Below are 13,213 nucleotides of genomic sequence, written 5' to 3'. Positions count from 1 at the left end.
AAAGTATGAATGCTCCTCCCCCACAACACATCACAGTCATTAAGCCCTTATCCAGAAGGGATGAAGATTTCCCCATTGAGGAATAGCTGGAGCTCCTCAGCCCTATTCCTGGCCAGCCTATATAGTCAAGTCCCTTCCCAAGGTCATGTTCAGTCACTCACAACAGCATGTTAAAATTCTTAAGTAATAAATAAAAACAGTTAATTGAAAATAATAAAATGATGGCAAGGCCTCTCGTTGATGCCCAGCTTGGCTTTGAGCTGATGGCACTCGTGCCTCATCCTCCAGTGTAGCTGAAATTACAGGCAAATGGCTTCTGTATAATTCCTCTAATCAGGTGGGGCCCCAGTAGGACATTTTTGGTGGGGGCATCTGATCTTGTCTGAAGACAGTTGTTATCGACACCACTTAGCGGGATCTAAACTTCATACAGTGCAGAGGACCATCTCCCACAACAAGAATTACCTATTCCTAAATGTCAATTGATTCAAGGTCAAGAAAGCCAGATACAGGCATGAGAGTTTTTGAGTTTTTGGTCAGGGTTGTCCAAGAGGCTCATAAATGATTAAAGTCATTAATATTGCCTTTGGTTGCCTTCCAGAGTTGGAAGGTTAAAAAAAAAAAGTCCCTACGGCCGAAGACACCATGTACTCCAGACATAAGACCTAGAAGCCCCTGAGCTGGAACTGACCTGAATGCCTCCTTCATGAGTGTTATGGGTTTAGGAGTGTCTAACATTACTGCCGATCTTTCTCCTTTAAGTAGGAGCTGACGTTAATGGGCCCCTGTTTTCAAAACTACTTTTTAAACGAGAAAGTCTGATCATTACATTAGTTTACTGCTACCTAGGGATAAGGTGAGTAATAAGTGAAAGGAAATTATGTCTGTCACCCCGAAAACTTTTTGTATAAACCCAGTCATAGCTCACTTTAGGGAGCCTATAAAGAAACCTGCCACCCTGTGGACAGATGGGTAACTGTGTACAGAGAATTAATTCAGATTAGCCAACAAAAACCTCAGGCATTCATTATTCATAAATACAGCTTACTATCAGGACAAAATAAAACATCATCTGTAGTATTAGGTCTTCACAAAGGTCCAAGGCTTTGTTTTCCGGATAGACCTCTTTTCAGCGTCTTAAGAAAGCCTTAATCAGGGGAGTAAGTTTGTACCTTCAACAAATTTATGTTCCCAAATTTTTCTGTAGCATCCTAGCAGGCACCAGCTTTAGAAATGTAGTCCATTAATTTTTCACATAATAGGGAAGATAAAACTTAAACATTGCTTCTGTATTGGCGCTATGTGGCCGTCTGTTGCACTAGTATTTTACTGCAGTCTTCAGTCTGACTTGGTTGCGCATTTCAAATGTGGTTGCACATTTGAAAGCATGCTCTTCCATGATGGAAAATGAAGGGATATGCTGTTTCAGATGCTCAGAGAGCATTAAGGCTAAGCAGGCTGGGGAATGGGTGGGTAAGGCCTCTCTTCAGGTTAACGTTCTTTTCTTTAGTACAAACAAACTCTGGTGAAAACTTTCGCGGAGTAGATTCTGCCCTACTTCTCCACCGCCCGCCCGCAACGTCTGCAGCCGGTTCCGGACAGAATCTGCAGGGCGACTGATATTCAAGAGGTCCACGAGCACATGGAGGCCAACAAGAACGTCGGCAAAATCGTCTTGAAGCCGCCCTAGTGTAGGAGGACCCCAGGGCAAACTTGGGAGTGGGCTCTAATCCCAGATCCACCCCTGTAAAACTGGTCTAAGGAACTAAAAGAGTGTATGCATGTCAAGTGCGGTGCGCTCTATGTCGGCGTGGATAGAGGCCGAAGGAGACGAGTGAAGGAGCCCTGCCATCAGCTGATGCGCGACCTGAGGCCACCGGACCTGCGCTCCCGGGAAAGTTCAGTTTGGGAAACGTGGGAACCACAAGGCCTGCAACAGTCGCGCCACGCCCACCTCTGAACTAAGCCGCAGCCCCGGGGGTCTTGACGCTCTCGTAAACCCCGCCCTTCAGGCCAAGCCCCACCCCTTCCGGTCCTGTACCCGGAAGCGTCCTGGAGCTCGCCTTTTCGCCATCCGGCCTGAGAACGCTCTCCCGGTAGTTTGGTTTGGAGGGTGTTTTCTAGGACGTCAACACGTCCTAGGTTGAGACGCGGACTTTCCGGCAGTGCTGTAACAGGTTCCGGCTCTACCTGGCTGTTGATACTCTGTATCTGACGCGGGGTGCCCTAGAAGGAGACGGAGCTTTAGAGATATTCCGAGGAAGCCTACGGTAACCTACATCAGCCCGCCAAGATGGCGATGCAAGCGGCCAAGAGGGCGAATGTGAGTACCCCGCTTTCTGTGCGGGAGAGAAGCGATCTCATTGCTTGACTGTCGCGGCGGGGGTGAGAGTTGTCCTCCGCCCGCAGGTGGGGAAGCCCATTTCCTGTCCTGTCAGAGGAGATGCTGTCCCGGCCTTCTCCTCGGGCTTGTTTCACCCCCGTTCCTATTGAGAGCTCCCTGGTGTCATTGACGTGTAAGGTCTACAGTCTCTTGTGCTTGATCTATATCTAGAACCAGGCATTATATAGTCTAAAAAGTCGATAGCACAGACGTACTCGGTAACTATATGGTTCATTGTCAGCTGGACCCTGGGATCTTTCTCCAATGTAGAACTTCGGGAATCCTCTGTTAATATATTTAAGCATGTGCTGTGTCTTTGGTCTTAGAAATGGGAAGCAATTAATCAGTTGTATTTATTCAACATTTACTATGTTCTTCACGCCATTGTTAGGTGTTGGGGTACAGCAGTGAATTAAACGGAAAGTCATGCTTATTTTCTGTTGTCAGAGAGCAGAGTGTTCTCAAAATCTTTAAGGAAAAATAACTTCTTTTAAGAAGGTAGGAACAGAGCTGGTGCCATGGTGCACGCCTGTAATCTCAGCACTCTGGGAGGCAGAAGCAGGTGGATCTCTGTGAATTCAAGGGCCAGTCGGGTCTACTAAGCGAGTCCAAGACAGCTTCGGCTATTATGCAGAGAAACCCTGTCTCGAAAAATGAAGTAAGCAAGCAAGCTAACAAAGTAGGAAACCGTTAAAATTTAGAAATATACCAAAGCAAAGACAGACCATAGGATATGCTGATGAAGATTTCGGTTTTCCTTGATTATTTGAATCATTTCAGTGAATGAAAATATGATTTCTGTAGGAAGAAAAGGTGGTGGAAATTAAGAAAAAGAAAACTTTTTTTAGATGTATTTATTATGTATACAATGTTCTGTCGGCATGTACACCTACACTCCAGAAGAGGGTACCAGATCTCATTATAGATGGTTGTGAGCCACTCTGTGGTTGCTGGGAATTGAACTCAGGACCTCTGGAAGAACAGCCAGTGCTCTTAACCTCTGAGTCATCTCTCCACCCTGAGTTTTCTTATTAATAAAGAAATTGAATTGTTCTAAAGATACCTAAAGTGTTTTTTTATATGCCAACAAGAGTGCACCAATAGAATGGGAGAAACCTGATAAAAGAAAAACAATGTATTAAATTCTGGAGTGAAGCTGGAAATGTGGCTCAGTGGTAGAGCACTTGCCCAGTATGCATGAGTCTGTGAATTTGATTCCCAGGACCTCAAACCACAACAAAACCAAAAATAAAGAAATGGTTTTGAGTAGGTGAGTGGTTGGTATAGCAATAGAAGAAAAATGGATGGACATAGGAATAAAATTTAGCAATAGGAATATGTAGTACTTACCATTTGGTTATGTTTTCCTCAAGAAGCATGGAGCCAGGGTTGTTTCCTGAGCTGGCTGAGAAGAGTACACAACCATTTCAAATTTTACAGGGAATGATGATGGTGAGGTTTTAGGATAGAAGAGAGAGGGCTACAGTGTTTTGCAGAGTGAGAAAGCAGATTTAATAGAGAAACATATTTGTCTGGCAGTTGTTGATTATAAACAACTTGACCTGGAAATCTTACACTGTTACAGTTTGTTTAATAATTATCACCACTACGCATGTGACATAGGGAATAAGCTTTTACATTTTATTTATTTATTACTGAATGTGTATGCGTACATGCCTCAGAGCACACGTAGAGGCTAGAGGACAGTTTTGGAGAGTCTGATCTCTGTCATGTGCATTCCAGGGATTAACGCAGGTCATCAGGCTTGCTGGCAAGTGCCTTTTACATGCTGAACCATCTCACCAGCCTGAGAGTAAATATTTTGTCCTTTCATTCATGTAATACTCAGCTCAGTGTCAGTTTAATAAGTAGCTATAGAAAAAATTTTGTCTGGTATATAATTGACTATATTAGCAAACAGTGAGCTGTGAGTCATCAGTGTAGAGTAAGAAGATTGCTAAGAGTGAGGAATATATAACAGTTGGTCAAGAAAAGTAACAAACTATGGACCAGTATTTTAATATCAAAGATTCTGAGGAAACACAGGTGTTAGGAGGAAATGGAGTGTGGAGAAGCAGCAACAGCCAGGCACCCTAGAAGGTTGAAAATTGAACACCAGAATGTAAAGAAATCAGTAAAAGCACTTTCAGCAGAGGGCTGGGTGGCAGCTAAGTCTGGGTGTCTAATAAAGCAAATGAGTCAATGTGTAGAGACTTTCCTTTTCTACTGTCATGACTGGGGAAAAAAGCAAGATAAAATAAGTAGAGAGAGCTAGAAAGTGCAGGGAAGGCAGACATCTTGTTTTTTCTTCAAGCTATCGCTAATACCTAGCCCACTGTGTACATTTAAAAGGCACTTGGCAACTGTTTGATGATGAGTGAAAAGGAGCCCAGTATTTTGTTTTATGTAGGGATTGGGAGGGCCAGGTCAGCCGCTCAGGTGAGGGCTAGAAGCTGGTGGGAAGGGAAAGCCTTAAAGAGCAAGAGAAGCTGTAACACAAGTTCTCAAGACATAAGAAGGCTGATGAGACCTGAAGTATTGGGGTAGGTTGATGTGGAGTGGGGGCTCCCCTTTTGTAAGGGGAAGGGGAAAGAGTGTGGGAGGGTGGGGCCAGGAGGAGAGGGGGGGGGTAAGCGGTTTCAGTCAGGGTGAACAGTGAATAAACAAACTTCTAAAAAGAAGGCATAAGAAGGCTTATGAATGCGACTTTATTGTCTCTTCTTTCCCAGGAAACACTAAAGATTTGTAAGTGAAGTGGGAAATGCTTGTTAAGTTAGACTGACCGAAAGCCTGGGTTCTAGTTCCTACTGATGGTCTTCCCTCTGTTGTTTTTCTGAAGAGCATTCCACTTCGAGTAGCAACCGACGTTAGTTCTTATCCGTGGCTTCTTATTTGATATCATTGGGCTCTTTTTAATGGCAGCACTGCTGTCCTTCAGTATAATGATACATAATTCTCATTTTAGATTCGCCTCCCACCTGAAGTAAATCGGATTTTGTATATAAGGAATTTGCCATACAAAATCACAGCGGAAGAAATGTATGATATATTTGGGAAATATGGACCTATTCGTCAAATCAGAGTGTAAGTCTTCCTGAGACCTAAAATGTCACTTAAAGGGTATGGCTGCCTAATTTATAACCTCACATTTGTGGCTGGCAGTGGACTGCGCTGTGTGGTGTGTAGTGATGTGTCTGTTGTATAGTGAGTAAAAGTGCCCTTGAGTTAAAGTACCTTTCTAGTACCATGTAACGTTTAGTGATAAAATCCTTGAATCTTGAATTGAACTATAGATTTTTAGACATAAAAGGGTTTAACTATAACCCTTTTAGAAAGGCACCTGTAAGTAGGTCCTGTTGGTTTGAACCCAGGGCCCTGTGCATGTCAGGCAGGCACTATACCTGTGGGTTATAACAGCAACCCCGCTGTATTTTTATAATTTCTCTGAAGTGAGCAATGTAGTACATGCATATAACTTCAGCACTTGAGAGGTGTGGGCAAGCGGTCACGGACATCCCCAGCTATACAGTGATTGTGAGGTTAGACTGGACTTCTTAAAATCATATCTCAACAAAAGGAGGCAAAACTTTCCTTTTTATCACCTGAGAGCCTTCTTGGCTTTTAGGACTATGGGAGCCTGAGGACTTTGCATTTGAATGAGCACCATCTCTCCGGGGAGTAAAGCAATTACTGGGAATATGTCATTAGTACCCAAAAGAGGATAAAACAAAAGTACTATAGAACAGTTGCTCTTTTTAGGTCTCAGTCTGAGCAGCTGCTAAGGGCTTCGGACTCCTACAGAATACATTTTGTATATGTTTTGAGGAATGTAAGAATTCCAGGTCCTTCCGAGTACAAAGAATAATATGTAGATGATCTTTGGCTTGGGAGCTGGGGATCAAGAGTTTTCCATTAAAGCCTGGAACTAGCTCTGTGACAAGCAGCCAGACTTGTTAGTTTTGTTGTTGTTGTTGTTTTGAGACAGGGTTTCTCTGTGTATGAAGCCCTGGCTGTTCTGGACTGGCTTTGTAGACCAGGTTGGCCTTTAACTCACAGAGATCCACTTGCCTCTGCCTCTCAAGTGCTGGGACTAAAGGCGTGTGCCACCATGCCCAGCCTTGTTAGGTTTTTCTTCTATAAGCTAATCTGGATGGTGGCCCCTTTGGTTCTTTTTTTTTTTTTTTTTTTTTTTTTTTAAGAATTATTAATTTATTTTGTGTAAATGAGTGCCCAATCTGCATGTACACTTGCATGCCAGAAGAGGGCATCAGATCCACTCTAGATGGTTTTGAACCACCGTGTGGTTGATAGGAATTGAACTCAGGCTCTCTGAAAGAGCAGATAGTGCTCTTAACTGCTGAGCGATCTCCAGCCCCGGCCCTTTGGTTCATAATGTGGAAGCAGTGTGATAAATTGACTAGATTGGTTCTTAGACTGGGTTCAGATACTAACCTGGCAGAATGTTTCATCTATCTGGGTTTTAATTCTCTATGAGAGACTTAGCTTGGATCGGATTACGCAGTCTGTGCATACCACCACCCTCCATAAGGCCACTGAACCTTCTCTGTCCATCCCGTAGTTACTGTTATATTACTTAGTTACTAAGTTACTATAACTTAGTTACTTAGTTACTACTGAGGCTTAGTAGTTAACACATGGTTGTGCTACTGCCCATGAACTCACCTGTCTTTCTTGGCAGAGGTGACTGCCTCCAGACTCTGTGTTAATAACATTTGTGCCTGATTCATAGTAACTACCCATATATATATATGCATATATACATATGTGTATGTATACATATGCAAATGAATAGGGCAGGAAGTACTGTTCAGTAGTAGAGTGTGCAAGGCCTTGAGTTTAGTCCCCAGTACTGTAAAAAGAAAATGAACAAACTCATAGTATGGCTATGATTAATTTATGAAGGCATTATAAAGCTTACTGAAAATACTCAGTTGAAAGATATTGAAGTTAGAGAATGTTACCAGAAATGCAGCAAAAGAATCAGTCATGGTGGAACACACCTGCAAGCAGAGCCATTTTGGAGACCGAGGCAGAAAGTTGCATGTTTGAGGCCAGGCTGGACAACATAAGGTGGTAAAATACAAACGGTGGAGTTAAAGCTTGGTAGTAGAGTTCAAGCCAAGCATGAGCAAGGCCAGCGTAGCTTGCCCCTCTCAGACCTGGCTCCTCTCATCCTTTGCTCAGCTTCAGGGAGAACTTTTCAGAGAGGCTTTCCCTGAGCTTTCCAGTTACAGTAGCTCCTCACTAACCTCTGTCACAGCTCTCCTTTCCTCACCTTGCTCCATGTGATCTGTGATTCACACTGTTTATGTACTGTCTTTCTCTTGCTTGGAGGAAGGGGTGATGTCTACCTTTTCACTCTTAGTTCTACTGTCCATCATAAGGAGAATGCAGTGTGAATAAAGTCATAGAATTTTGAAGCACAAAAGCCTGGATTTTAACTGCAGAATGAGAAGCAGCTGTTCTCTTCGTTCCCTGTGATCACCCTCTGTTGCTTGGTAGCTGTGCCAGTATTGACTTTCTTTACTTTTTTGGTTTTTTCGAGACAGTGTTTCACTGTAGTCTTGGCTGTCCTGGAACTCACTCAGTAGACCACGGTGGCTTTGAACTGAGAGACTGGCCTGCCTCTGCCTCCCAAGCATGAGGTTAAAGTAGTGTGCCACCATGCCCAGCTAGTACTGATTTTCTGGAATGGGACTTGCTCAAACCTAGCCATACTTCTTCCCATACCCACGACTGATCACCCTCCCTGACATGTGGCAGACATTTTGTATTCTTTCAGCACTCTACCTATCCAATTAAAGTCACATGTAAGGGGCTGGAAAGATGGCTCTGTGGTTAAGAGTACTTCCTGCTCTTTCAGAGGGAAGTGCTTTTCCCAGCACCTACATTGGGTAGCTCAGAACTGCCTGTAACTGGCTCCAGATGGATCCTACATCCACTCATGGCCTTCAAGGACACCTGCTCACATGTAAATACCTACATACATGCACATATACATGTAAATCTTTTTTAAAAACATAATATAGGACAGATGGTACTGAGATCAGTATATGATATAAAGAAGCGGAAGCTAGAAAGGTTGAATTGTGTGATGAGGTTTTTCATTCCTGTTGAGCACCAGTCGGGAAAATGTTACTCAGATCAGTGCCTAATACTGGCATATTCCAAATACGTGCTTTTAAAATTCGAATTATAGTGTAGACGTCAAAGTGTAAGGTTGATAACAAGATCTGGAACCCCTGAAATGGAGAATGCTTAAAACCAGGTTAAGGGCTGGTTGTGTATAGCTCAGTAGTAGAACAGCTTGCCTAGTATGTGACAGGACTCCAGATTAATCCCTGGAAATTAAAACAAAACAAAAAGGATGTGGTTAGAATCTGTCGCTGAGAGTTTGTAAGGAGGAATAAGAGGAAAGAATAGGAGGGAATAGAGGATAAATGTGTGAAGGAAATAGGAGAAAGGGTGAGCTGCTGAGCTGCCTCGAGCAGGTAGAGGCATCCTGCTGGGAACCCAAAGTGGCAAGACAGAAGTGCTGGAGGACATCCTCTGGCCTCCACGTCCATGCTGTGGCACACGTTGAACCCTCCTATGGCATACACTTACAACAACAACAACAATAATGTTTTTAAATGTGAGAAAGTAGATCTCTACCTTCAAATGAATACTAGCCAGTGCTGTATGTTGCAAGGCACCATGGTAATACAATGTGTTATCACTTTTGAGCTGGGTAGGATGTGCCTGGAATCCCAGCACTTGGGAGGCTCCCAAGGCTAGACTGCGTGTGCAGCTGGCTCAGGCTGCGTATGCACATCCTGTTGGAAAGAAAAGAAAAGAAAAGAAACAAAACAAAACAACTTACCTTTGCCCTTAAGGAGTGCACACTCTTTTTCCCCTTTGGATAGTTCTCAACCTCCATACCTAATACAATCCTGAAAATGATTAACCTGTTAATAGTTATTAATACTATACCAAGAGAATACAGCATATAAAAATCCCTTCTTACGAGGAACATGGCAGTGCCCTGGAGACTGAGACAGGAAGATTGCAAGGCAAGGCCAGCCTAGACTTCATAGGGAGTACTTGTATATCCTTTGCCAGACCCCAGCAACTTCGTAGAGTGAGTTCATTGGTACTGGACTCTCCAGCCACCCCCATCAGCTTTGTCTGTTATTTCTCTTTTATAGGAAGCATACCTCTGAGCAGGGCCTCATTGAAGAGTGGGAGTAGCAGTTACAGTTTTGTTTTGTTTTGAGAAAGGGTCATTGTGTTTCCACAGCCATGTATTTATTTTTATTTTTTTGTATTTTGAGACTGGGTCTTTCTGCATAGCTCAGTATGTAGACCAGACCAGCTTTGAACTCACAAAGATCCACTTGCCTCTGTCTCCCAAGTTCTAGGATTAAGGTGTTTGCTACCATGCTCGGAGGTACAATATTTTTTGTTTGTTTTTGTTTTTTGAGAAAAGGTTTCTTTGTGTAATAGTCCTGGCAGTTCTGGAACTCGCTATATAGACCAGACTGGCTTTGAACTCACAGGGAGCCTCCTGCCTCTGCCTCCTGAGTGCCAGGATTAAAGGCGTGTGCTACCACCTCGAGCTCCAGAGATACAATTTTGAAGTTAGACTTTTGCATGTTTTTAACTTGTCCTTCTGTACCAGAATAGTGTTTTGCCATAGGCTGAGTCTGGCAGGTGTTCATCTGCTGCAGAGCTGCTGCCTTACCTCTGCTCATGCAGGGACTTTGGCAGGTGGAGCATGAGCCCACATTCCAAACCTCATCTCAGGGCTGCACAGGGGTCTGTTTTTTGTACTTCAGACCATTAGGAAAGTAAGCTCTCTGACAACTATAGACATTCACAAGCCCCTGGCCACCTGCTGCTGTAGGTCGGTGTTGCTGTTGCTTCTCTCGCTTCTCCACCTCTCCAAGGAAGCCTCTAGGGTTAGGGGAACGTATGGCAAGGAGCACTCACCCCAGAAGCAGCCATAGCTATGTGTAAAGGGCCAGCCACCTGCCAGCATTTTGCCTGGCTCACAGATAACTCTGCCCGCTAGTATACTAATGCCCTGTTAGCCGACCCTATTTTCCTAACCAAGGGGCTGCAGAATGAGTACACTAGAACTTTAGTTGGTTTAAAAACAAACTTTTGAAAATGAGCTGAAGGCTCATATAAAGGCAAAGTGAGAAAAGTGCAGGAAGCTAAATATAGAGGACCATGCTCTGAATTTAGAATTCAGGGGTTGAGGGCAGGGAAAGCATGAGTTTGAGGTCATCTTGGTTATATAGCAAGACCACTACTCAAAAACCAACAAAACAAGGGCTGGAAAGATGGCTCAGCAGTTAAGAGCACTGGCTGATCTTCCAAAGGATATGGGTTCAAATCCCAGCATCTACATGGCAGCTCACAACTATCTGTAATTCCAGTTCCAGGGGATTTGACACTCACACAGACATACGTGGAGGCAGAACACCAATATAAATAAAATTATTAAAAACAAAAACAACAAAACAAGTGTGATGGCTCACACCTATTACATAATCCTAACAGTGGGTGACTGAGGTAGGAGGAATTACCAGTAGCAATCTGGGCTACATAGTGAATCCCTGGAAAAAGTCTGGGCCACAGAGAAACTGACTCAAAAAACAAAAAGTAGAAAAAAAACTATATCTCTGTTTACATTAGAGAACATATTTCTGTCCGCCCATCCCCTCCCCCACATACAGGATGATTTTTTTTATTCTCTCTCTCTCTCTGTTTCTTTCTTTCTGTTTTTTTGAGACAGGGTTTCTCTGTGTACCCTGGCTGTCTTGGACTCACGCTGTAGACCAGGCTGGTCTCAAACTTACAGAGATCTGCCTGCCTCTGCCTCCCCCAGGGAGGGCTCACAGGCGTGTGCCACTGCACCCCACTGATTGTTGACTATTCTACGAATACTTAAATCTTGCCATCTTGGTAGAGGCTTTCTCCCCACTCCCCTACATACCAGGTAGGTCTTATTTTTATGAGTTTAACGAGCCTTGGTAAAATATTGTGTAGAAATAATATATGGCCTGTGTCATAGTTTGTCTTATTTTTAAGAATTCAAATTAGGGACAGCAAGAAGGTTCCTTAATTAGAGATGCTGGTGTACAGAGACCTGATGACTTGCGTTTGATTCCCCAGATCCCACAAAATGTCTGGAAAGAAGCCACTTGGCAGAGTTGTCTCCTCACCACCACATGTGCACACACCTATATGAAAATACTTTTTTTTTTAAATTTCCAACTACATGCTGAATATGGTGGCCCAAACTAATACCCCAGTACTCAGTATTCTGTGGCAGTAGGATCTTGAGTTTGAGGGTAATGTAGGCTACCCTGTCCAAGAGGATTAAATGAGTAAGTAAATGAGTAAGAGAGAGGAGAGATGGTTGGTTGATTTCTAGAATCTCTGATCTGAAATTCAGAATACTCTGAAGTCTAAATCCTAACACTGCAATGGCTTTGGGTTGGGGTTCTGCAACAAGTGAAAATCATGCAAGTACTCTAAAATCTGAAACCCTTTGGCTCCAGGAATTTCTGATAGGGATAACCAACCTGTATAATTAAGCTAGGATATGGGAGAAAAATGGCTTTAGAAACAGTTGACTGCACTTGGTGGCTAGCAGGCCCTCCTCCCTAAATGCTCTACTCTACTTCAAGTGTTACTCTACTGAAGTGTTACTCTGAGCCTGAGAAACATGAGCAGTATGTGCTGGCTTCACACAGCTTTGGATTGTACTCATGTTTTGCAGCTTCGTTCTTAGGCCTCGAGATATTTCACTTCAAAACACATTAGTTTAAAAAATTACAGGCTCATTTAGCATACCTATTTATAATGTTTATTCTCTGTGCTATTTTTCAGGTTAATTTTCAATTTCTTAAAATGTATTTCTGTTGAGTGTCTCCAAGAGATTGTTACAGCGCTGGGAGTTCAGTGGTAGAGCACTTGGAATAGAGGGCTTGAATGTATAGTTTATATTTTTAGAAATCCATTGCCAAAACAAACAAAACCCAGTTACAGGTTCAAAAAGACTACAAATTGTTGCTCTTTGGGCAAATGTATCTTCTGACCGTTCTGCAGAGGGAATACACCTGAAACCAGAGGAACTGCCTATGTAGTCTACGAGGACATCTTTGATGCGAAGAATGCATGTGACCACCTCTCGGGCTTCAATGTTTGTAACAGATACCTCGTGGTTTTGTATTATAATGCTAACCGGGTGAGTACAGCCCACTGGGCAGAGTGGCTGGTGCAGGGAAGTGTGTGGGTTTCCTCCTGCCATGCTGCTGGGGAGCTCCTTTCACTGTAGCTCAGTTCCAGTCAACTGTGGTGCTTTCACACCTGCAGGCATTCCAGAAGATGGACACCAAGAAGAAGGAGGAGCAGCTGAAGCTTCTAAAGGAAAAGTACGGCATCAACACAGATCCCCCCAAATGAGTAACAGCCATGCGCAGCCCCGGTTGCTCTTCTTCTTTTTAATTAATACTGAATATTGTGACTTCTTATTTGAGACCAAGGATGACTTGTTTGAAACTTTTCTAAACACTAGAATATATTATGTTAATAAACTAGTAGCTTTTTGTAAAACATGTCAGTGTTTTCTCTTACTTCTCAAGCCTCTTTAATACCAGGGAAAAACAACAGGAGAACCACATGCAGGATTGTAGATGAGCCTATGGACTGAGGTCCTTGAGAACACTAACTTTTTTCTTCCTTTTTTTAATACTTGTTTATTTGGTGTGTGTGTGTGTGTGTGTGTGTGTGTGTGTGTGTGTGTGAGAGAGAGAG

The 13,213-nt window shown here is 43.2% G+C and overlaps 1 protein-coding gene across 1 annotated transcript; it reads left to right on the top strand.

Annotated features, from left to right (window-relative positions):
* The first annotated feature begins 2,032 nt into the window (after window positions 1-2,032).
* On the top strand, window positions 2,033-13,012 carry Sf3b6 (splicing factor 3b subunit 6). The gene is made up of 4 exons (XM_055626086.1): window positions 2,033-2,323; window positions 5,349-5,467; window positions 12,506-12,644; window positions 12,773-13,012. The coding sequence occupies exons 1-4, from the start codon at window positions 2,294-2,296 to the stop codon at window positions 12,860-12,862; spliced, it is 378 nt and encodes a 125-aa protein (XP_055482061.1). The 5' UTR covers window positions 2,033-2,293; the 3' UTR covers window positions 12,863-13,012.
* The last annotated feature ends 201 nt before the right edge of the window (window positions 13,013-13,213 follow it).

This window comes from Psammomys obesus, unplaced genomic scaffold, assembly GCF_907164565.1.
Source record: "Psammomys obesus unplaced genomic scaffold, mPsaObe1.curated_primary_1811, whole genome shotgun sequence".
Taxonomy (NCBI): Eukaryota; Metazoa; Chordata; class Mammalia; order Rodentia; family Muridae; genus Psammomys; species Psammomys obesus.
The sequence above is the reverse complement of the archived record's forward strand: the minus strand, read 5'-3'. Positions and strand labels throughout refer to the sequence as shown.

Bases quoted from the DNA above. Each gene is read 5' to 3' on its own strand.
- Sf3b6 (XM_055626086.1), top strand. From the start codon at position 2,294: ATGGCGATGCAAGCGGCCAAGAGGGCGAAT. The intron at 2,324-5,348 runs GTGAGTACCCCG...TTCTCATTTTAG, and splicing joins AAGCGGCCAAGAGGGCGAAT to ATTCGCCTCCCACCTGAAGT. The intron at 5,468-12,505 runs GTAAGTCTTCCT...ACCGTTCTGCAG, and splicing joins CCTATTCGTCAAATCAGAGT to AGGGAATACACCTGAAACCA.